The sequence below is a fragment of the Astyanax mexicanus genome, chromosome 19 (assembly GCF_023375975.1).
Source record: "Astyanax mexicanus isolate ESR-SI-001 chromosome 19, AstMex3_surface, whole genome shotgun sequence".
In the NCBI taxonomy this organism is placed as follows: domain Eukaryota; kingdom Metazoa; phylum Chordata; class Actinopteri; order Characiformes; family Acestrorhamphidae; genus Astyanax; species Astyanax mexicanus.
The window spans coordinates 895,001-921,092 of NC_064426.1; the positions used below are offsets into that span (position 1 = coordinate 895,001).

The window sequence follows — 26,092 nt, forward strand, 5'->3', positions numbered from 1 at the left end:
GGGTTCAGTCAACAAGCCCAACAGTGGAGGTCTTTAAAATCAGGCCCTGAAACTAAAAGTTCTGCTCAGAATTCTGATCCAACTACTTGGAGCACTCTGCTGTGGAGACCAGACTTAAAATTTTCTGATATTTCAGCCTCTGGATCTCAAGACCCACCGATATCCCTGAAACAATGAGCCCGTAAACTCGTATTACATTTCAGCCTCTGTATCTCAACCCCTGTCCATCCCAGTATCAAGAATCCTCCAATATCTTCATACTCAACAAACTATACTCCTACATATCTCAAACTACTCTACTGAAATCCCAGATTTTATATCTGATCAACTAGGGCCCACACTCTTCTATAAAACTCCAAACTCTAAAGTTTGAAACTCAAACTCCCTGAAATCCCAGCCTTTAGACCTTAAACTCCCCAATTACCACACCTTTAGGACCTTAAACTCCCTGAAATACTAACATTTAGATTTTAAAATCCTCCATTACTGCACCCTCAGGACGCCAAACTCCCTAAAATCCCAGCCTTCAGATCTTAAACTGCCCTGATAACATAGGGCATCAAACATCTATGAGAAATCTCACCCATTATCCCAGTCTCTAGAGCTCAAACTACCCCATTAGCCCAACCTACAGACCTCAAATTCCCTCAATTCCCTTCAATTGATGTCCCGGCCTCTGAACTTTGCTCCTGAGTCTCTGGATCCCAAATCTCACACATTATCCCTATACACCAATAGAACCTCACAATCATTGGGTCTCTCAACCTTTTCAGCTTCAAGGTTTTCTACATTTTCTGAATCCTGAGGGGGGGGGGGGGTTATTTTCTGGACTTGAATCTGCTCTTTATCATCCATCTTTCTCTTGATTATATTCCAGGTTTTTTTTTTATTTGGTAAAATCAGAGAAACTCATCATTTTTAAATGCTCTCTTATTTTTATTTTACTTTTTCCAGAGCTGTAGATACAGGTCCAAGCCTCATATGAGTAAACATCACGGTGAGGGTTGTGGCAACCGTGGCACGGGAAACTCCCTCATAGTAAAAGCAATCCATCCAACTCTAAATATTTAAGAAAACATTTTGTTTGTTTGTTTTATTTGTTCTGATGTATTTGTTTGATTGGGTACCGAGGTCTAAAGGCAGAGTCACAGGCGTATGAGAGAGTACTTCTGGAGCTGGTCTCCACAGCGACCCCCGAACCCCTCCACTCCAGCACCCGGCAACACGGCCAGAAGCACTCCTCCGGGAGAGCGAGGGGAAGCACCACTTCAACTTTACAAGCCTTCCTCCCACTCGCACAGAGCGGGGGACACAGAGGACACTGTTCTCGCCCAGAGTTTTGTTTGGACTGCTCTTGTTTTGCCTGCTCTCACTTAAGACACAATGCAGTCGCATGCGCCCCTCCTCTCCAGCCACTCAATACCCAACCTCCTCAAACCTCCTCAGACCCTTCGGCCTCCGTGTCATAAACTCTTCCGACAGCTCCGGCCTTAAGACCCCCGACTCCCATGATATCCCAGCCTCCAGAACATCGACTCCTCTGATATTTCAGCCTCCACACCTCAAACTCCCCTGATTCCCCCAGCCTTTAGACCTCAGACTCCCCTCAAACCCCAGCCAACAGACCTCAGACTCCACTGATGGTATCCCAGTCTCTGCATCCCACAAACTCCCATAATAGACCTTCCTCTGGGTCTAAAACTAAACTCCAGCCTCAAACTCACACTTAACCTCAAACTCCCTGCTATTCCAACCTCTACACATCAAACCTGCATGATATTCCAGCCTCCAAAACTTTGGATCCCACAAACTCCCATAATAGTCCATTCTCTGGATCTACCCCAAACTCAACTCCAGCCTCAAACTCACACGTAACCTTAAACTCCCTGCTATTCCAACCTCTAGGCCTCAAACCTGCATGCTATTGCCAGCCTCTGGATCTCAAACCCCGCTAATATACCCAGTCAAAAGACCATAGACTTCCCTGATGATATCCCAGTCATCCCAATCATCTACTAGCCCCAAAAGTAGGACCTAAACTCCTCTAATATTCCCAGCATCAGGACCCCAAACTTCTCCCTAATCCCCATCTTCCCAAGCCCAAAATCTTTCTCTAGTTCCAGTCTGAGGACCCCCAAACTCCTCCACTACTTCCCAGCCTCTGTACCCCAGAATTAGTACCTCAATAACTCCCAACTTTTCAGACTCTGGGCACTAAACCCCCTACCTATCCCAGATTCAGGACCTGAACCTCTCCAAACTCTCCCAGCCTCCCAAAGCACCCAAAGATCTTCCAAATAACCTAAGCCACATGTCCAGCTGTTTATGGACACTGGTATTTTATCTTCAGTGTTCTCACAACACCAATAACCCTGAGCTCCTCAAATATCTTCCAAAAAATCTCTTTCAAAGCCCCAAACCATTGTGTCCAATCTCCAACACGCCTCCATCCAGCCAATCACTGTGCCTCAATTCCTGAATCACCTGCTAACACCCCCAAATATTCCCATCCCAACATCCAATTAAAATCTTATGGCCTCTATGATATCTCACACTCTATACTTTTCCAGAACCATTTACATCATCAACTGTCTCTCTCTTTTTCTCTCTTTCCTTCGCTCTTCACTCCTCTCCTTTCACTCTCGCGGCTTTTTTCCATCGCTCCTATCGGCCAATAAGAGACACATTAATTCCTGCAGAGTGATCTCACTCGTAAATGATCCGATTGTGGCTGATTGGACACACACTCTCTCTCTCTCTCTCTCTCTCTCACTCTCTCTTTCTCTCTGTTCGCTTCATTCCATCTCTCTCTCTCTCTCCTCTCAGCCCGTCCCAAAGAAGACAAAAAGGAAAGAGGAAAGTCTCCAATGGAGAGGCGAGAGGAGTCAAAGAGTCCAAACATCAAGCACGGCTTTCTGACCCAATCACGACTCAGAGACAGGATCTGTCTCGCAGATATGTGTGTGTGAGAGTGCGCGCGAGTGTACGAGAGAGTGAGTGTGTGTGTGAGGGAGAATGTAATGATGTTGCCAAGCTTTTGTCACACTTTAAGGGTTCCTTTTGGTCCGTCGCTGTCAGACGGAGAGAAAAACGTCCACCGCTGCCTCCCAGGCCTGAAGCCTTTCTCTCCTTTCGCACCACACACACACATATACACACACACTTTTCGTTCACACACACACACACACACACACGTAGTTCACACACACTCACTCACACACTCGCCCTCTTCTTCTTCTCCTCGAACCCATTTGCATTTAAAAGATCCGCGGACGGCTCTGAATGCCGGCTGGCTCCGCGGTGGCCATGGCTACGCCAGAAAAGGTGCAAAATTCAGTGGCGAAGAACTTCGGACGACTTTATAAAGCAGTCAGTAATCAGGCGCGGGAGACAGGGGCCGTGAAACAAGTGGGTCGCCCCAAAAGAGGCTCAGCCGCCCCGTAAGAGCATTACCCTCCGAAAGGCATGGCTCTCGGAGAGCTCCCTTTATGCGCGGGAGGCAGGCTGGATCTGACTGTATAAAAAAGAAAGATTAATACCCTGAAAATTGCAGGAATCCGACGCAAACACAAGGAGGCTTTTGTGGCTGGAGATGCGGAGGGGAGGTTTAAACGCTGTGAAACTCCACATTCTCAGACTCACACCACTTCCCCCGCCAACCCGCACCAGAATAAAACCAGTTTAATCAACCAAAATAGGAGTTTAATGAAGCAATATGGTGTAGCCAGACAACAGAGCGTCTGTTCTGAGGGGCTGATAATGTTTATACAGTTAACTGCACTTTAACTTCGCCTGGGCTGGAGCCAAAAACAAGTCCGCATCACATCAGCGCCTATAATCTGATTAATCTGACATAACTTCACAGTTTTTTGACAGTGAAACAAATAAAAACAGAAACATAAGAATTGTAATTACATCACTTTTCCTAATAAACTCTGAAGAATGTTCTGAAAGATCATTATTATTTGGTCAGGTTTGAAACTGATGGCATATTTTTAGTAATTTTGCACGTTTTCAATTTTTTCGGACATATTTTCTATTTTTTTGATGATGAAAATAAATAAAAACAGAAACATCAGAAGTGCATCACTTTCAAAGCAAACTATGAACTATGGAATTATGAAGAATACAGATGGAGACCAGAATGCCCTAAAAGATAATTCATGTTTCTTAAGTTAAAAACACTTTAACATAGTGTGGATTGCTGTCAAAAAACAAGTTCACATCACAACAGTGCTTATAAACGTTTTCGCAATTTTTCCCTTTTTTAAAACTTTTTTCTGCCATATTTTTTAGTTTTTTGTTGGTGAAACAAATAAAAACAGAAACATGGAAAGTGCAGGTCACTCCCTCAGTGTGAATTTCTGCCAGAAACATGTAAAAAAAAAAAAACGTGTTGCTATTATTTCTATTATGATTTTATATACAAACTGGAGAAATTGTTGTAATGCAGATTGTGAACTATTAATCCACATTAAATCAGAGTTTATTATCAAAAGAGGTTTGAAGCTGATTGAATTGTTTTTTGGCATCTTTTTTTTTTTTCGTCATTTTTGACAGTAAAACAGAAACATCCACTAAAATGAACAACACCTCATGAGCTCACTCTGTAATCAATAGTCTAATTGCATGAATCCTTAATTTTCTTTATAGAACAACAACTTTTATTTAATTGTAAAGAATAGAATCTATTTTAAAGCATTTTAATTTCTGCACAGCAACAAAGATGTTTATTGTATAAAACTTATTTTCTTTTATGCCAAGCTTTTCATCTTACAGAAAAATGCAGCATTGAAGTAGTTATTTTAGTTTGCATACCGAAGTTTAATATAAAACTGCTAAAATCAGTCTTTTCCATTTTAACTGTTTTAATTACAGTATATTTATTTTTTCCCCCCTTAAGATCCAAATACAAGATTTCCTTAACAAACACATAGAGCAGTGTAGTGTGATCAGGCTGGTTAACACGGTGTGTGTGTGTGTGTGTTGACACAGTGTTAATGCAGAGTGTGTGTGTGTGTGTGTGTGTGTGATAATGTGGACGGTGTAATTCGGAGCTGGATGAGTTTTAAGCAGAAAATTGGTGCGATCTCAGCGTTAAACAGGATAACAACCCAGACTATAATCCTCCATTGACAACCATGAGACACAGAGAGAGAGAGAGAGAGAGAGAGAGAGAGAGAGAGACAGAGAGAGAGAGAGAGACAGAGAGAGAGAGAGGAACTGTGTTATCCTTGATAATCCCCACATTACTGGACACTACAGCATCCCACTGTGAATAAAAGAAAGAGAAAAAAGGAGAGAAAAAGGATGAAAAAACTATATGAATGAAGAGAAACAGAAAAAAACGAAGGACAGAAATTATATAAAGAATAAAAGAGAAACAAATAAAAAATCCAAGAAAAAGAAAGAAACAGAATAAATTAAAGAAAATAGAAAATAACAGGAATAAAAGAAAAAAAATGAACAGAGGAAAAAATAGAATCATATATAGAGAGAAAAGAAGAGCAGAGATAAAATATTCAAACAGATGGAATATGTTTAAATATGTGAATTTAAATATGAGTGTGTGTTTGTGTGTGTGTGTGTGTTAATCATATTCTAATTGAGCAGTGTTCAGGGGTGTGTCTCTGCAGACTGAGCTCGGCCTAATTAACGAGAGTGTGGACTGCATGCGTAAATAAACAACAAACAACCAGATAAACAACAACAACAACAACACAACGCCATTAATGATGAGTTTAATGAAGGAAGAGGAAGATCTGAAGATGCTGCTGATTATCTACAGAAATCTACATGCCTGATCAACTGGGTCACTTACACACACACACACACACATATATATATAACAAATATAAATATATACATATATATGTATATATATTTCAATACTAATCCAGTTCTGATCCTTTGTTTTTACTGCTGTGTTCTTAAAGAACTCCTCCTGCATCCTTAAGGTTAACATCATATTCCTAAGTGGTTGCTAGGCAGTTGCTATGGTGCCACAGTTGCTACGGCATTGCCAGGTGGTTACTGTGGAACTCTGAATGGTTGCCTAGGTGTTGCTACTGTATTTGTATGATTGTGATGTACAGTATAAATGAAGCACAAACATTTTAATGATGTTCATTTCTATGGGAAAAACCCACAGAAAAATCGTACTAATGTTACTGTGCAGAAATCATATCAGAGCGAATGATCTGGATTCGGATCGGAGTTGCTATCTTAAAAACCACAGGGGGAAATACACAGCAAATATTTGGCAGAACAATAAGAACAAAAACCTTAATATAAAAACAATATTCAAAAAAAATTCTGAATATGAAAATATATCAGATGACAGTATAGTTGGACGTCGCTTGGCGATTTAAAAAAGAAAAACTGTAATTAAAAAACGCTTCTTATCTCAGAAAAACACACTCTGATATCTTAACAGGGATCACCTTCATCCAGCCTGAGAAGGTCCAGCTCTGCAGACTGAGCCTGCGGGCCGCCGGCCAATACTAATGCTGGAGCACGGCGGAGGCTCCGCCCCCGGCTTTGATGTGATGACAAAGAGCGAGATAAAGATACGGGTTCAATTTATTCCCAGCTGAGCGTTCCCCCAACATTCCTCCAGTGTTCCTCCAATCTTCACTTAGTGTTCCCCCAACATTTATTTATCGTTTCCCTAGTGTTCCCCCCAGTGTTCCCATAGTATTCCCCCAGCATTCCCCAAATGTTCGCCTAGTGTACCTCTAGCATTCTCATAGCATTCCCCAAGTGTTCCAATAGTGTACCCCCAGCGTTCCTCCAGCATTTATTCCCCCAGCATTCTTTCTCCCAGTGTTCCCCAAGTGTTCTCCCAGTGTTCTCGCAGTGTTCCCCTAGTGTTCGCCCAGCGTTCCCCAAATGTTCACCCAGCGTTCCCCAACAATCTCCCAGTGTTCCTCTAGTGTTCGTCCAGCGTTCCCCCAACATTCTCCCAGTGTTCCCCAAAAGTTCGCCCAGCGTTCCCCTAGTGTTTGCCCAGCGTTCCCCAAGTGTTCGCCCAGCATTCCCCCAACATTGTCCCAGAGTTCCCTTAGTGTTCGCCCAGCATTCCCACAACATTCTCCCAGAGTTCCCCCAGTGTTTGCCCAGCGTTCCCCCAACATTCTCCCAGAGTTTCCCCAGCGTTCCCCAAATGTTCACCTTGTGTTCCCCTAGCGTTCCCCAAGTGTTCCAATAGTGTACCCCCAGTGTTCCTCCAGCATTCTTTCTCCCAGCGTTCCCCAAGTGTTCCCCCAACATTGGTTCGCCCAGCATTTGTTCCAACAACGTTCCTTCAGAATTTGTTCCACCAATGTTCCACCAGTGTTACCCCAGCATTCGTCCCCAAAACCCTAACCCCCAAATGTTCACCCAGCATTCCCACAGCATTCCCCCATCATTGCCGCAGTATTTCTCCACTGTTACCCCAGCGTTCCCTTTGAGTTCCCCCAGCGTTCCCCCAGCGTTCCCGTCCCCCGGACATATGGAACGCATTAATATAATAAACGCAGTTTGTCCAGCTCTAATTTCTCGCCAGTGTTTAGAGAAGTTCTGGAGACTCACGGTTTTGGCGTCTGAGCAGCAGCTCAAATAACTTTCACAACTAATGTAGTTACCACACACACACACACACACACACACACACTGTACCTCACACAGCACCAGTGTAAACGCAGTGTAAGTGTTAGCAGTGTGAGAGCAGTGAATAATGTATATCAGTCATAATTACAGTATATGACGCTGAGGGTTTACATCAGGGCACTGTGTGTTTATAAACCTGTTAGATGCTCATTAGACCCGGTTCTGCAGCTTAACAGAGGCCCATTATTCTCATTATTCCCTTCAGCTTTAATAAAAACACATTTTAGAGCTGAAATACATTTAAAATATTATTTCTGACTGAATTAATCCACGTTTCCTTAAAGAAAATCATTTTATAAAAGAAGAACTTCAGATATTTTTTATGAACAGAAAGTAGTAGAATTGTGGACAGTGAGAATTGAACACAGAGTTCTAATAAACCATCAGTGGTAACTAGAGTGTTGCTGGGGTATTCCAGGTGGTTGCTATGGTGTTGTCAGGTGGTTGCTTTTTGTTATCAGATGGCTGTGATGGTGCTATAATATTTATAAAGTGTCAGTGTGTCTTTGCTATCGTAACGACAGGAAAAGTATGTATCTAGCCCAACAAGTTTCCATCTAATGCCACACACACACACACACACACACACACACACACACACACACACACACACTACGTACATACTACAGCACAGATCATGCTCACGCAAACCCAGTGCAGGTTGTGTGTATAAGCACACACACACACACACACACATACACACACACACTGCGTTATGAAGGCTAATGCAGGGGTCAGACAGGTCCGGCTGACCATCAGAACATCAAACCCAAACCCACTGATCAACTCCATATGACCAATAACGGACCTACACACACTCCGCACCACACACACTCTCACACACACTTTCAAACACACACACACACACACACACGCACACACAAACTGATCTAACCCTGATCTCTTTAAGAAAACAGAGCTGAGGTTCTGTGAGGATGCCCGGCGGGGTCCAACTCACAAATCTGATTAAGGGAGTGTTTTAGAAGGTAATAGAGAGCACACACACTTTTACACGCACACACACACACTTACACACACACACACTTACACCCATACTTACACACACACTTATACACACACACACACACTTATACACTCTTACAATAGGCTACAAAAACCCCAGAGTGAGATAAATCAGCTCCTTAAATCAGTTCAGAAGAGAAAGTTACAAGTAGATAAAGAGAGATAAGACATGCCAAAAGTCACGGGACATGCCAAAAGTCATGGAACATGCCAAAAGTCATGGGACAGCAGTATGTCCATTGATGATGAAGTGTTACGCTCAGTAACTGTTTCCTACACTTTCAGTAACCAACTGTTTTCCAGCTGAAAGATTAGAGCTGTACAGGGCTAGGATAGTAGTTAGCACTCTGTACTAAACCATTAAGTACTATAGCCGTGTGTAATAAAGCATTAAGTACTATAGCAGTGTGTAATAAAGCATTAAGTACTATAGCAGTGTGTAATAAAGCATTAAGTACTATAGCAGTGTGTAATAAAGTGTTGAATAATGTTTTACAGAAGGTTCTGTATGGTAATAATAATATTAAAGGTTCTGTATCACACTTATCGAGTGTTTAAGAGTGTGTAAAGGTGGGGGGGGTATTGTTGTATTGTTTAGCTGGGTCAGTGCTGCAGTATTGTGTGCTGGTCGTGGGGGAAGTGGGCTATTGTTTATAGGGAGCAGTTGTTTTTGTTTTTGATGCTTCTTCAGGGTCACAGTTCCACACAAAACGAGAAAACTGAAAGCAGCCTTCAGCACTTGGACGGTATTTTACTGGGTTAATGGTTTATTTTCATTGTTGTGTAGAATAATAAGAATAAAGGGTTGTATAGGCATACAAGGTTTATAATACAGGTTTAGATCTTTTAATGGAGTATTGTGTGAAACGTGTGGAACAGTGTTGTTTTTCAGGTTGGGAAGCTGCTTGCTGTAAGAAGGAGTTTTACTAAATGGTGTTTTTATCTCTGGTTTTTAAAATACCTCTATACAGGTCCAAAAAAGGTTTTAAAATATATTCTGACCTGGAAATGATAAATACAACCAAAGGAATTACGCTTCACCATTTTTCCCTTTTGAAATGAACCTGCTATTCTTTATTATTTTAAAGACTATATCATAGTATATATACATACGAAATATATATATATATATAAATGATTTGAACAATAGCCAGAGCTCTGGGAGAGCTGGGGCTGCTGTGGTGTTAGCGATGGTCCCAGTGGGCCGCCGCGTCATGATGGGATGTAATAAGCAAATCATTATTTACAGAGTCACGCGATCACACTCACAAAGACATCACACTGAGATCACACACACACCATGCTGACATCACACACACACACCCCGCTGACATCACACACACTCGTCTAATTACTCCATCCATCTCCACAACTGCATCACTTTAACACATCTCACCAAAAATAACTCCATTTATACCACTTACAACTTTACTGTACACAACTTTAAGCTCCGCCCACTTCTCTAATACAATACAGAGTTACTATATAAGTAAATGTAACTGCAGTTTAAGTAAATGTAGATGGATGTAGTGTATAGTGGGTACTGAGGGTGGGCTGCAGGATGATGTATGGTGGTATATGGTGATGTATGGTGGTATATGGGGTATAGTGGGTACTGAGGGCGGCTGAAGGATGATGTATGGTGGTATATGGGGTATGGTGGGTACTGTGAGTGACTGTAGGATGATGTATGGTGGTATATGGGGTATAGTGGGTACTGAGGGCGGTTGAGTTGAGCGAGCTGTAGGATGATGTATGGTGGTATATAAGGTATAGTGGGTACTGAGGTTGGCTGTAGGATGATGTATGGTGGTATATGGGGTACTGAGGGCGGGCTGTACGATGATGTATGGTGGTACATGGTGATGTATGGTGGTATATGGGGTATAGTGGGTACTGAGGGCGGCTGAAGGATGATGTATGGTGGTATATGAAGATGTATGGTGGTATATGGGGTATGGTGGGTACTGTGAGTGGCTGTAGGATGATGTATGGTGGTATATGGGGTATAGTGGGTACTGAGGGCGGTTGAGTTGAGCGAGCTGTAGGATGATGTATGGTGGTATATAAGGTATAGTGGGTACTGAGGGTGGCTGTAGGATGATGTATGGCGGCGTATCGGAGGCGGCGTGGGATCAATGGGAGTTAACTGATTGAGTTTGCTGCTCTCTTTAAGCCTCTAAAGAGCCACTTCCTCTCTATAATCACACACAGAGGAGCTAACAGCGTGTAAAACAGCCCATTCAGTCCCATAAATCAACGTCACAGTCCGGCACAATGCTAAAACAATAGCCTGACCGCACCATTCAAACCCCCGCTCACCCCGAGACCGACCTGAGAGAGGCGCTCTTACAGCAACCGGATACCGAATATCACCACAAACGCCCAGAACAGAGCCAGAGCACTCAAACCGCCCCCTCAGAGAAGCTCCTGCTCACTGGTTTTGATGGTGGGAACTAGAGTTTTCTTTTTGAGTTCCCTCTACAGACAATATAGAGAAATTCTCACAATTTCACATTTATATTGTAAACTTTAAAGCCTTATAACTGGAAAATATCCTAATTTTTCTAATTAAATATCCAAACAATTGTTTAAAAAAAACAATCAAATCCTCACAACAGTGCTGCAAAATCTAGTGTAGAAGACAGAAAGTCCAAAGCAACAAATCTGCAGACGAGGCAGGACAAGGAAATGTGAACTGTGAACTGGGTACAATGTGTTTGAGTGTGTTGTAAAGGCATGTTTAGCATTCATCGATCATCAATCAGACTCAGGAGATCCCTTTTCCCAAGAGCCATCAGACTCTTCAGCTCCTCCCAGTGGAGCCAGAAGAGAGAGGAGGATAGATGTGGAACAATCATCTAATCAGACCAGACCTGTATTCACTGCTTTCCTGGTTTTGTAGAAAACTGTGTGCATTATTATTATGTAAGATATATATAAAATGTATGTATGTATTTTTTTTTTTATGGTCGTTCTGAATAATTTAAACATAATTACATATTTATTACATGATAAAGCATTTTGAGCTTTTTTGTGTTTGTTTTCTTTACAGTTATACAAACATGTCAGAACCTTAAATGACTCACCACAAACAGAACAATGTTAACACACACTTACAGTGAGTCCAAGAAGTATTTGATCCCTTGCTGATTTTCTTCGTTGGCCCACTAATAAAGACATGATCATTCTATACTTTTAATGGTAGATGTATTCTTACATGGAGAGACAGAATATTAAAAAGAAAATCCAGAAAATAAATCTAAGGAATATATATTAATTGATTTGTATTTCATGGAGTGAAATAAGTATTTGATCCCTTAGTATTCATTAGCAGTTCTGGCTTTTACAGACCAGTTAGACACTCCCAATCAACTTGTTACCTGACCTGAAGCCACCTGTTCTCACTAATCACTTGTGTGAAAAACACCTGTCCACAGAATCAGACAGATCACACAGATTTCAAGTCTCCAACATGGGTAAAACCAAAGAGCTGTCACAGGACCTCAGAGTCAGAATTGTTGACCTTCACAAAGCTGGAATGGGCTACAAAAAGATTAGTAAGGTGTTGGATGTGAAAGTAACAACTATTGGTGCAATTATCAGAAAGTTTAAAGAGTATAACATGACAATCAACAGACCTCGGCCCGGTGCTCCAAAGAAGATTTCGCCTCGTGGGGTGGCAATGATGCTGAGAACGGTCAGAAATCGTCCTGCAACCACTCGGCAGGAGTTAGCAAATGACCTGAAGGCAGCTGGGACCACAGTTTGCAAGGAAACAATTGGCAACACTTTGCGCAACAATGGATTCACATCCTGCAGTGCCCGAAAGGTACCCCTGCTGAAGAGAGCACATGTGGAGGCGCGCCTCAAGTATGCCAATGATCATTTGAAAGATGAACCAAGTTATTGGGAGAAGGTTTTGTGGTCAGACGAGACCAAAATTGAACTTTTTGGCCTCAACTCCACCCGCCATGTGTGGAGGAAGAAAAATGCTGCCTATGACCCCAAGAACACTGTGCCCACCGTCAAGCATGGAGGTGGAAGCATAATGTTTTGGGGGTGTTTCTCTGCCAAGGGTACAGGGCTACTTCACCGCATCACTGGGAAGATGGATGGAGCCATGTACCGCACAATCCTGAGGGACAACCTCCTCCCCTCTGCCAGGGATCTGAAAATGGGCCGTGGTTGGGTCTTCCAACGTGATAACGACCCTAAACATACAGCAAAGGCAACAAAGGATTGGCTCAAGAAAAATCACATTAAGGTCATGGAGTGGCCCAGCCAGTCGCCAGACCTCAATCCGATCGAAAATCTATGGAGGGAGCTGAAGCGACAGCCCACCAACCTTCATGATTTAGAGAGGATCTGCAAAGAAGAGTGGGCCAAAATTCCCCCTGGTGTGTGTGCTAAACTTGTGGTTAACTACAACAAACGTCTCACCGCTGTGCTTGCAAACAAAGGCTTTGCCACTAAGTATTGAGTGTGTTTGGCAAGAGGGATCAAATACTTATTTTCCTCATTGAAATACAAATTAATTAAAATATATTCTTTAAAATTATATTCTGGATTTTTGTCTTGATATTCTGTCTCTCCATGTTAGAATATATCTACCATTAAAAGTGCAGAAGGATAGTGTCTTTATTAGTGGGCAAACAAAGAAAATCAGCAAGGGATCAAATACTTCTTGGACTCACTGTATATACACACTCACACACACACACACACACACACACACACACACACTCACACACACACACATATACACTATGACATAAGATCCACTGGGATAATCAAATCCAGAAGAACTGTTTCCCCACTGTATAAATTCAGACAATAAGAGAGAGAGAGAGAGAGAGAGAGAGAGAGAGAGAGAGGAAAAGAAAGACAGAAAGAAGGGCAAAAGGCAATGAGAGACAATACAGAAAGATAAAGAGAGATTGTAAAGGTAGAGTGAGAGCATTTAAAAAGAGACTGAATGAGAAAGAGACAGAAAGTAGGGAAAGAATAAGCAAAATACCATGAAAGAAAGTAAAAAAAGGATGGAGAGAGACTAAAAAGGGGAGCGAGAGAGAGAAATAAACTAATTGAAAGAGAGAGAACGACAGAAAATAAAGAGAGAAAGAGAAAGAAAGAATAAAAAGGGGTGAGAGAGCACATAAAAAGTTTTTAGAAGAGAGGGAAAAAAGAATGAATAAGAAAGAGAAAAAGAAAGCAGGGAGAAAGAGAGAGAGTGCAAGTGAGAGACAGAAAGAAAGAGCAAATATAGAGATGGAGAGAGGCTGTGAGGGAGTGATAAAGAAAGAGAGAGAGAGAGAGAGAATAAAAAAGGAATGAGAGAGAGAATATAAAAAGTTTGAGAAGAGTGAGAAGGGAGGGAAAAAGACTAAATAAGAAAGAGAGAGAGAAAGTAGGGAGAAAGAGGAAGATGAAGAGAGAGACTGTGAGAGAGTGATAAAGAGAGAGGGGTAGAAAGAGAGAAAAGAGAAAGAGAGATCAGGTACTCTGATCACGCGTGAGGAGATTCAGTCACGTTGAACCTCCAGAATTCGGAGTGGCTGCCCAAAACCGTCCAGCTGTTTTCAATTAAAGCCAACACACACACACACACTCACACACTCACACACACACACACACACACACACAATACACTCCTAACTATTTACATACAACCCTCTTGCACTGAGGCTGCCCAAATCCGACTGAAGTGAAGTTCTGTTTCTGATCTCTGTACTTATAGAAACGTTATTGATTAGACTGCTAATATATTGGTAATAATCACAGAGAACCATTACCTAACTGACCACAGCCAATGGTGAGCCCTGCTCCCCTCTGATTGGCCAGTTTCATTCTGTAATGATTTGAATAGGACCAATCAGATTCCTATTATGAAGCAGAGACTATTACTACTATAAACTCTGAGCTGGGGTTTCTGTACTATGGCATAGTAATGATAACACCCTATCAACCACCCTAAAACACCCTAAAACCTAGCATCCACCTTCAATAATCTGGAACAGTACTGTACACATCTGTACAAAGAGTTCACTCCTTTAAGAGGCATTAGCACTTATTTAATAACAATACCCCCCAGCAACTGCTGACAATGCCCAAAATGCCACCTTAAAACACCCCAGCAACCACCTTAAATGTGCCGGGTCTGTACTGGCTGCGTGTGTGTTTACTGGGTTAGAGCTTCGATTGGTAATAATCTGGCCTTAAAGAAAACAGAGCTGCTGACAGTTACTGGCACTTTTCTAAAGCCCAGAGTAGTGTGTGTGTGTGTGTGTGTGTGTGTGTGTGTGTGTGTGCGTGTGTGTGTGTGTGTGCGTGTGTGTATGTGTGTGTGTGCATACCCCAGTGGAAAACTCATAAAGGAGTTGAGGAAGATAAGAATAGTTTTTTTTCTCGCTGGTGCCAGTGTATCAGCACTCACACACACACACACACACACACACAAACACACACACACACACACACACATACACACTCACACACACACACACACACACACACATACAAACTCCAGCCTGAACCTTTTACACTGCCTCTGGTTTTAAAATGAGTGTGTGTGTGCGTGTGTGTGTGTGTGTGTGTCCTCCCACAGCTGGTGGTGGATGTTCCTGGGAAGACACAATGGATGGAGAGAGAGAGAGAGAGAAATAGAGAGAGTAAAAAAGAGTGATATATATATATATATATATATAAATGTCTTTTGAGGCTAAAGATTTTTACTAAACAAGACATTTTAATTCTGCGTTGGCACTGAGCTGTGTGTGTGTGTGTGTGTGTGTGTGTGTGTGTGTGTGTGTGTGTGAACCAGTGCGGTATGTAAAATATTCACCGTCTTCAGTAAACAACAACAGCTGGACTTGCAATCTGTTTACAAACCTGCAGCAGCTAAACACTACTGTGTGGGCGAGAGAGGTAAGATGAGAGAGAGAGAGAGAGAGAGAGAGAGAGAGAGAGAGAGAGAGAGTGTATGCAGATATCACTCTGTTTTAACCCTGCCGAAACTGGTTATTAGCATCACGGCTATCCAGCGCCAAACTTGCGCAAAATATGGAAAGAACATGGAATCATCACTCAGATTGGGACTTGAACCCAAGACCCCAGTGCTGGGAGGTGAACTTGCTAACCACTAATAGTCTATTATTGGATTTAGTACTTTAAAGTTACTGACGGCAGCATCAGCAGGAGGTTATTAGTTCTAACCACACATGTCAAGTCTCCCCTTTTGGTCAGGAGACCGTATTTTACCCTTCTTTCCTGCCATCCTCCCATATTTATAATTTCTCATACATTTACTGTATTAAATTATAATTTTTAAAAACAATTCCTGTTCCTCTCCAAACTGAAATGTGACTTCACGAGAGGTTAGACCCAACGGTGGGAACAACCCTGCATCAACAAATCAAGAGAGATGGATGGATGCAAGAAGAGAGAGTGAAGTGAAGACTTTATGTAAATTTCTAGAAAAGTGTTTTTCATTTAGGCTGTATTATAATAATAACATGTGTAGGAATGTCCACAGCATTTCAGTGTCAACAAAGGTTTCTATGGGTCAGCATCAGACATCTGGAGTTAAAGTGAGATTTGTTCAGCACACAAACACTGAGACACTAAGAGAGAGACACCTGACTGCATCATAAAAACCTAAAAACTAAATACTACTGACGCTCAATGATAACAGAATTATACCGGTTTTAGCAGATAATCGCTTTTTTTAGAATCATCGGCATTGACCCATATTTCAAACCAATACTTTAGTTTACTGCATAGGACTAAGCAACTTAAAAATTAATTGATTTGAGCTGATTATTATTTAATTTGAATAATTTTAAAGTAATAAAAATAATATCAGTCATCTGTTTAGAATTCCCATTTCGGTGCATCCCTGCTTAATACAGTCTGCTGTCCACAGTCATGTATACTAGCAAACTAACAGCATGTAAAACAAAAAAAACAAGCCCTCCACCAACCTCCTAGCTACCATGTGGGACACCATAACAACCATCTAGCTACACCTTTGCAACCACCTGCAGTTTTAATTGCAATCTAGAATACTGTAGGGGCAGCGTCCCAACAACCAACTAAGGCAAAAGCAACCAAGTGCAATACAAAAAACATCAACATTATTACGCCTCAGCAACCATTTGGGATACCACATCGACCATCTACCATCACCACTGCAACCTGGAATACTGCACAAGTCTCTGAGGAAAACCATGGCACCCACTTTAAACCAAAAGCTCTGGACACCTTGACTATAAAGTATTGATGTACAGGATATGAGCTAAAGAGATAGCACCTCACAACGTATAGACACAGGTGCAGTTTACTCACTGCAGTCCCATGACTTTTGGCATGACAGTTTAGTATGCAATTGGAGCTGCTGCAGGACAATAGTCGTCACACACACACACACACACACATCCTACTGAGTTAAATAAACACATAAGACACCTCTATCTTCTCCAGCCATCTGCTCTCCCTCTCTACATCTCTCTCTCTCCCTCTCTCTCTCTCCCTTTCTCTCTCTCTCCCTCTCTCTCTCTCTCTCTGTCTCCCTCTTTCTCTCGTTCTCTCTCTCTCTCTGAGGAATGTGCTTCTTAACTGTCCAAAACCTTTCGCCTCCCACTGCCCTCGCAAACTGGGGGATGAGAGACTGATAGACAGAGAGAAAGAGTGAGAGAGACTGAAAAAGAAAGAGAGAGAAAGAGTGAGAGAAAGAGAAAGAGAAAGAGAGAGAGGTAGAGAGAGCAGTATTAGATCAGACAGATGGCACAGAGGGTCTGACACTCGTACCTACAGAAGTTGAGAAGTTGAGAGGTTAAGTGTGTGTGCGTGTGTGTGTGTGTGTGTGTGTGTGTGTGTGTGTGTGTGAGTGTGTGTGTGTGTGTGTGTGTGCGTGTGTGTGTGTGTGTGTGTGTGTGTGTGTGTGTGTGTGTGTGTGTGTGTGTGTGCGTGTGCGTGTGCATGTGTGTGTGTGTGTGTGTGCGTGTGCGTGTGCGTGTGTGTGTGTGTGTGTGTGTGTGAGCAGCGTTTCCTCCTCAGCCTCGCTCGCTGGCATCCCTCGTCCCAATGTGTAGCTCATAAATACATCAGTACCTGTAGTAGTGATAACCCCGCCTCCAGATTATCACCATTAACCCTCACTACTCTCTCACACTCACACTTACTGTCTGTCACAGAGAGAGAGACAGTATGGTCAGACAGGCAGATAGATATTTTTAAATAAAGGGAGAGACAGAGTGCAACAGAGAGAGGGAGAGACAATAGGGTGAGAGATGTTTATAAACAGAGAAAGACAGTTAATGGAGAGATACATAAAGAGACAGAGAAAGAAAGAGCGAGAGATATACAGCTACAGAGTTTTATTAAAAACCTCTGGAATATAAATTATAATCAAGAGGAAGATGGATGATCACAAACCATCAAACCACCAAACTGAACTGCTTGAATTTTTACACCAGGAGTAAAGCAGCATAAAGTTATCCAAAAGCAGTGTGTAAGACTGGTGGAGGAGAACATGATGCCAAGATGCATGAAAAAAAACTGTGATTAAAAACCAGGGTTATTCCTTCAAATATTGATTATTTCTGAACTCTTAAAACTTTATGAATATGAACTTGTTTTCTTTGCATTATTTGAGGTCTGAAAGCTCTGCATCTTTTTTTTGTTATTTCAGCCATTTCTCATTTTCTGTAAATAAATGCTCTTAGTTTCATCCTAACTAAGCACAAAGCAGCACTGCCTTAACTCTTTCTCCTGTTTACTATACAGACTCTACAGACTGTATATCTTAGTGTATAAGTGTGTAGAACACAGTTGGAACACAGCCACACTCCGGAGAGGCTTTTCTTTTGCTAAAGTAATAATACAAAACACGTTTCCTCACCGCGGACGTCCTCCCGGGCCACGCCGAGCCGGAGAGAGAAAAAAAATCAATTTAAACACACGTATCATCAAGGCTGTAATAACATGAAATTTTTGGTTCCAGCTGAAATTTCCTAAAAGCATATATAGAATCACATTTGGTTTTCATTTGAGGAGTGGCTTGGCCTCAGCCACCCCGACAGCCAGGGCTGCCTGCTCTCTGTACGCCTTTTTCTTTTCTTACTTCTCCTGCTCTTTCTTTTTCTTTTTTTTTTGATCTTCTCGTCTGCACAGGATTTTAACTCGGTCCCGAGGGGACAATTTAACAGAAGCGCTGGAGGACCGTCACGACCAAACCGAACTGAAGTTCAGCTTTAAATATTTCTCTTTTCAAACTCTGTCTCTTTTTCGCTCCCTCTGAGCAGAAACGTCTATTCAGCAGGACTTAGGAGGTCAGCCGAATTTAATGGTCACTTATTGCCCTCTGAGCTAAATCTGGAGGCACAAAGCAGGAGCCCTGGGACCACCCGGCACTAAACCCGGGCCCCGAGTGCTCAAATCCAGAGTAATTCCCTTCGCTCTGTGGGGGACAGGTATCTGAAAAAGAGGCTACAACTAAAGGCTACTTTCCACCCTCCCTTTTTGCTCTCATTGTCCCATTCCTCTCTCTTTCCTCTCTTTCTTTCAGAACTCAAAACAAAAAAAAGCAAGTTGTGAGACTCTGATAAATACTGGCAATCAGTAAAGCTGTCCAAAGTCTTGATTTGTGGAATTTGCAACAGCTGATAAGGCGGCTTCTCTCCGCAGGAACTCGCCGAAACACAGGATACGCTGCACACTTCCCGCTCTCAGACAAAAACCCAAGCAAGCGCCTCAGCAAAGCTGTGCTTTCTGGGAGCTGGAACAATAAGGCACAAAGCACCACTTATAGCAACTCCAGCTTCCACAAGTGCAAGGTATTTTACATCTAACACATTCCAGATCTCTCGGCAGTGAAGAAGTGAAGAAATGTAATTAATGCATAAATACGAGTACACGTGAGCTTTAACTTGGACCCCCTGACTCCCCGTCTACCTAAACCAGGCCAATAGCTTCAGCATATGCTGCAGCACGGCACTGAATTCTCATTTACGTCTCCTCTGAGCTTTTCTAGCACAATATGCAGGAAACATCAGCGTCACAGACACATGCACATGCACAAAAACACATTTCTCAATTACGTTACATTTCCTCAAGTAAAGCAATCCGTAAACAATCATCGCGAGCGAAAAACACAGCTAATCAGAAAAGCATCGCCTCACTCACCTCAGCTCTCTGAGTGTGGGGCTGGCTGGCCTCCGTCTCGATGGCGTACACGTCCAGCAGGTACAGGTCCGCACCGTGCTCCCTGTCCAGCTCCATGGCCGTCTGGATCACGCCGGTGTGGCGTCCGATGGTAAACAGCCTTCCGACGGCCTTTCCACCACTCCGGACCGAAACGATGAAATACTCCACCTTGGTCCCGGTGCCACGAGGGCTGGATGCGTCCAAGGAGATGACGTTGGTACCTGGAGGTTGCCCTTCCTTCAGGATGGTGATGTACTTGGGCTGGGAGAAGACCGGCCCATCCGTGCCCTGGAGGATGATGGTCAGCTCCGTCCGCGATGTCTTGCGGTCCGTGCCGTGGTCGGTGGCGGAGACGGTCAGGCTGTAGATCAGCTTGGATGGGACGAGCTGAGAGGCCACTCGTATGTCGCCGCTGTACCTGTCCATGATGAAGGTGTCTGAGTCACCTTTCACCAGTTCGTATTCCACTTCTCCGTTCGCTCCCTCGTCCGGATCGAAAGCCATGACTGTTGTCAGGATTGAGCCAATGACGATGTTGGCTTCAGCCACTAGAGCATTCTGGGAGATAAAGTTGGGAACGTTGTCATTTTGATCTGTCACCCATACGGTGACGTTTTTCAGTGCGAACTTGCGAAACTCAGCAGGAACCGCCTGATCTGTCGCTTTGACGGTCAGCTCAAACAGGTTGGAGAACTCTCTGTCGATCTGGCCGTTGCTGAATATGATTCCAGAGATGGGGTCGATGCTGAAGTGGTTTCCTCTCGGGGTCTGCTGGACGATGGAGTACTCCAGCTCCCCGTTAATGTCTGCGTCCGTGTCGTGAGCCGTGATGGTCATGATGGAGGTTGACAGGGGAAGGTTTTCAGGGATGGACTTAAATATGTCACCTGGGGTGAAAACAGGGGGGTTGTCATTGAAATCTCGCACGTGAATTACAAGAGGGATGGAGGAGGATCTGGGCGGCCTGCCGTTGTCCTTGGCTGTGATGTTGAGTTTGTACAGAGACTGGGTTTCATAGTCCAGCTTTCGGACCAGGAAGATGCTGCCAGTGCTGGGGCTAATGCTAAAAGTGCCGTGGTTGTTGTTAGCCATGATGCTGTATGTTATATCAGCGTTAGAACCTGAATCTGAGTCTGTCGCTGTGATGGATACTACAAGTTCTCCAATTCTCATGTTCTCAAGAATATCTACTGACATGGAGGACTTGGAGAAGGATGGGGAGTTGTCATTCTCATCCAGAACGCTAACGCTAAGCAGACAGGAGGAGGACAGAGGAACTGAACCAGAGTCTTCAGCTATTATTTTCAGAGAATATGAGGATGTTGCCTCATAATCCAGCTTTCCCACCAGCGTCACCTGACCAGAACTGCTGTCAATGCTGAACTGGGTCTCCTCGTTGCCCTCTGATATATGATAGCGCACCTGTCCGTTTTTGTTCTCGTCCACATCCGAGGCGGAAACCCTCAGCAGCTGGGTCATGTTCGGTGCTGACTCTGAGATGGAGGCTTGATAGATGTCCTTGGTGAACTTGGGAGCATTGTCATTGATGTCTTGGATGTAGACCTGCACTTTGGCTTGGTCTTTGAGAGGTTTAGGAAGGCCCTGATCAGATGAGATCACTGTGAAGGTGAACACTGCTGTTCCTCGCTGCCTCATTAAGGATTCCCTGTCCATCTGCAGAGTGCTGCTCAGCTCTCCGGTGATGGCATTCAGCTCAAAGTTAGGCTGTGGTGTTTCGAATGAGTAGCGAACTTCGCTGTTTGGTCCAAAGTCTTTATCTTCAGCGAAAACGCGTCCGACCAGCGAACCTCGCGGCTGCTCTTCCATGAAACGGAACACGTAGTTTGTGCTGTTGAAAAGCGGACGGTTGTCATTGACGTCGTCTAGGATGATGGTAACATTAACACTAGCGCTTAGCGGTTCCACAGCTCTGTCGCGAGCTACCAGCAGCAGATTGTACCTGTCCTGCACTTCTCTGTCCAAATCTGCTTTAATGTACAACTGTCCATCAGGGAAAATGCCAAAAATGTCATTAGTGTTTCCACCTGTGATGTCATACACTATTTCTCCATTCAGTCCAGAGTCTTTATCCGTAGCCTCCACCTTAAAAAAGCGGCTGTTCACAGGCTCCGACTCCAGGATGACAACTTCATAAGAAAGCTGATCAAACACAGGAGCGTTATCATTGACGTCATACACGCTAACTGTCAAAATGAGGGTGGAGGTACGCTGGGGAACACCGCGGTCCGACGCAACGACCTCCACCTGATAAGAGCTGGTGGTTACCTCCAGGGGGCCGGTGAGTGTGATGAGGCCGTGCTTCTCATGTATATGAAACAGTCCTTTAGGGTTTTGCTGGAGGCTATACACAATCATGCCATTGGTGCCTTCATCCTGGTCAAAAGCTTTAGCTTGGAAAATGTGATGACCTGTGTTCCAGTTCTCCACAGCGCTGACATGTTCCTCGGAATGGAGGAAATGTGGAGCATTGTCGTTTAAATCCTTCACAGTGATGTTCACTAAAGCTTCTCCTGTAACATCTCCTCCTCTGGCTACCACCTTCAGCTGGTAGAAGGCCTGCTCTTCTCTATCTATGAGACTGGTAGCTGTTATGTGCCCTGTGGCACTGTTAACCGCAAACAGACCTCTCTGGTCTCCTGACGCTATCAGATATGTGATATTAGTATTCAGGTCGACTGTGGACGCAGAGATGGTTCCTATCACTGTGTTGGGGGCTACATTCTCAAACATCACAAAGCTGTACTCCTTCTGAGTGAAGATGGGAGGATTATCCTGAGTGTCAACCACAGTGATAGTGACAATGGCATGAGTGTGGGAGCGCAACTCCCCACCATCCGTGGCAGAGACCTGCAGCTGATAGGCTGTTTTCTCCTCTCTGTCGAGAAGCACCAGAGTGGTGATTTTTCCTGTGTTGCTGTTAATGTGAAACTTGAATGTGTCGCCAGCTGTTATGGTGTATCTGACTGTGCCGTTTCTCCCTAGGTCAGGATCGGAGGCTGACACGGTCGTGACAAAAGAGCCGGGAGGCTCGTTTTCTTTAATATTAGCGAAGTACTGCACAGGGTAAAATACGGGGCGATTATCGTTAATATCTTTAAGTGTGACGTTGACTTTAGCAATGGAGTGCAGAGGTGGTGCACCTGCATCAGTAGCTCTGACGTACAGCAGGTAGGAACCCATGTCTTCTCTATCTAACTCAGTGGTGGTACTTAACTTCCCTGTTATCGTGTCTAAACGGAAAAGCTCCTGCACTGTCGCTGGAGTCTCTGCATCAAAAGTGAAGCGTACAGTACCGTTAGCGCCAAGATCTGTGTCTGTAGCGGACAACGACAACAGCTCACTACCTGCTGGTGAGTGTTCAACCAGCGACACGTGGTAACTACTCTGCGTAAATGTTGGTACCTGGTCGTTCACATCTGTTATGTTCACGATCAGTTTAGTGTAAGATATTTTGGGCTGTAGCCCCTGGTCTTTGGCGCTGATGTTCAGCACCACCACGGACGCCGTCTCCCTGTCCAGCAGGGCGGCACTGGTTACAAGGCCGCTGTTCTCGCTTATGGCGAACCAACCCAAACTGTTTCCAGACACCAGAGAGTAGCGAAGGTTAGCATTCTGCCCAGAGTCACCATCAGTAGCTGAAACACCTTTAATGTAGCTGCCTTTAGGAACGTCTTCGCTAATATCTACCTTATACACAGCCTCCTGAAATATGGGCGGATGGTCATTGATATCATTCACAAATATGACCAGGCTGGCGAACGAGGAGCGCGACACAGGCCTGCCATTGTCTGAAACGGACACAGTGAGGTTATACGAGGATATACGCTCTCTATCTAGAACACTAGCTACCTTAATTAAGCTCAGGTTAGGGACAGGTGAGGTGTGCACCTCAAAGTGACCCTGCTCATTGCCCCCTAGTATAGATACAGATATGTTACCATTAGCTGAGGAGGAATCTGAATCAGAAACAGTCAATAACGCCACCACCGTTCCTATTTGAGCGTTTTCGTCAACTGAGGCGAATTTAGAAGTGGTGGGGAAGTATCTAAACTTTACAACAGGATCGTTATCATTTACATCAAGGAGCTTGATGGTAGCCTCAGTCCTGCCTGAGAGTGATGGTACTCCATTATCTACAGCATGTATAGTCAGAGAGTACTCCTTCTTTACTTCATAATCTAAAGCTTCTTTTATAACAACAGTACCTGCTTTAGGGTCTATCTGAAAGGGAGTTCCTTCATCTAAAAAGTACCTGATGTCTGAGTTGGCGCCCTCATCCTGGTCAGTGGCTGTGATCTGCAGGACACTGGATCCTATAGCTGCGTCCTCATAGACACTAGTCTGGTACTGATCCAAATCAAAAGCTGGTGGGTTGTCGTTTATATCCTGAATTGTCACATTCACCTGCAGGTATCCGTACTTTTTTGGCTCGCCCTTATCCTCCACCTCGATTAGAAGCTGGTAGAAAGGTGCCAGCTCTCTGTCCAAACCCCCTGTGGTCACCAAGTGGAGGAAAGCGCCCTCACCACTGGGGTTTACCGTGATATCCAAGCGAAACTTTCTCTGCTCGTTGCCCTGGACTATCCGGTACGTAGTATGGTCCACGCCGTTGCTGCCAATGTCCGCGTCCGTGGCCGTGTCCAGGATGACCTGCCGTCCACTCGTGGCGTCCTCCTTGAAGGAAACGACGATCGATGTGTCTGGGAAGACCGGAGAGTTGTCGTTAATGTCCAGCACCACGATGCGCACCTCCGTGGGGTACGTGGGCTGGCTGGACAGCACCACTACGTTGATCACGCTGCTGGCCAGCGACTCCCGGTCGATCACGGACGACGTGTAGACCACGCCGGTTGTGGCATTGATGGCGAAGAGCCGGTGCGTCTCGCTGAAGCGGTAGGTGAATCCCGGACGCGTTTGCACGGTGCCCACGTAGGTGCCCACCGGTTGCTCCTCCAGGACTTGAAACTCTTGCCGAACTTGCGTGGAAGAGGAGCACGGAGAAGAGGTCCAAAGCGTGAAGAGGAGCAGGTGAAACCCGGCCAAAGTCCTACGTGAAGGAGCCATAAGTGCCATAAGTTCCAGTGCACCGTTATTGGAGAGTCTCCCGCAACCAGATGCATCCACTCCGGTACGATTCTCCAACTCCAGAAGCTACAGCATGGTGCGTAATCCAGTATACGATCAGAAAAGAAAAGAAAATCGGACCTAAAAAGTCCTGAAAGTTCTGAAAAAGTGCGTTCAAACAAAATCCAGAAGTAGTTGCAAGTCCCCTTCAGATGCCTTTTTAGGTCCTATTTGCTTTGCTTTGCCTTGGGGTGGATGAAACTATATCCCAAACTGGTGCTGCAGACAGATCCCAGTGCTCAGAGTTTCCATTGTAACGACCAGTACAGAAGAAGAGGGGGGGAGAAGAAGAAGTAGGGTCTCAACTCTCCGGAAAGAAAGCAAAAAGATAAAAAGAAAAATGGAGAGAAAGAAAAAAGTAAAGTATCCCAAAGTCGCTAAAGGCAAAGGAAATAAAAAAAAGAAAAAAGTCTGAGGAGGAGGCAATGGGAACTCCTCGTAAAGTCCAGTCCAGTGCGATGAGCTCCAGCTTCACTCCTGCACACTCAGAACAAAACTCAGAACAAAAGCGCAAGTTGAGGAGGACACGCCCACCGGTGATCCGATTGGACCAGGCTGGAGGAGCCGTCCCACTTTGGCCCGCCTTCGAGACGGGCTCGGTGCTGATTGGTTGGATGGAGGGTCAATCATGGTAGAGTCTTTGGCAGGTAAGAGGACCGTTATTCTTTTAGGATGGAGGTGGGCGGTTCAGATCCTGGAAGTAGCGATCCGCTTGGGGGTTTCGCCCCAACTGCCTGGGCGCTCAAGCGGCAGCCGAGCTGCAGCTTGAGCGCCCAGGCAGTTGGGGCGAAACCGCGGAGCGGATCGCTACTTCCAGGATCTGGACTACCTACATTGTTCTGCAAATGCACATTTTATATTTATATATTCATTTATTTGCAAATATACAGCTCTGGAAAAACCTCTGAAATATAATCAAGAGGAAGATGGATGATCACAAACCATCAAACCACCAAACTGAACTGCTTGAATTTTTGCACCAGGAGTAAAGCAGCATAAAGTTATCCAAAAGCAGTGTGTAAGACTGGTGGAGGAGAACATGATGCCAAAACCAACCAGGGTTATT

General features: G+C 44.2%; 1 protein-coding gene across 1 annotated transcript in view; it reads right to left on the reverse strand.

Annotated features, from left to right (window-relative positions):
* The window catches only part of LOC103037566 (protocadherin Fat 4), a 118,520-nt gene extending 93,394 nt beyond the window's left edge, over positions 1-25,126 (reverse strand). The window contains exon 1 of the mRNA XM_022676656.2: positions 19,861-25,126. Within this exon, the coding sequence (XP_022532377.2) occupies positions 19,861-24,975 (5,115 nt within the window). The 5' untranslated portion in view covers positions 24,976-25,126. The remainder of the gene's footprint in view (positions 1-19,860) is intronic.
* Between the last annotated feature and the right edge of the window lie 966 nt (positions 25,127-26,092).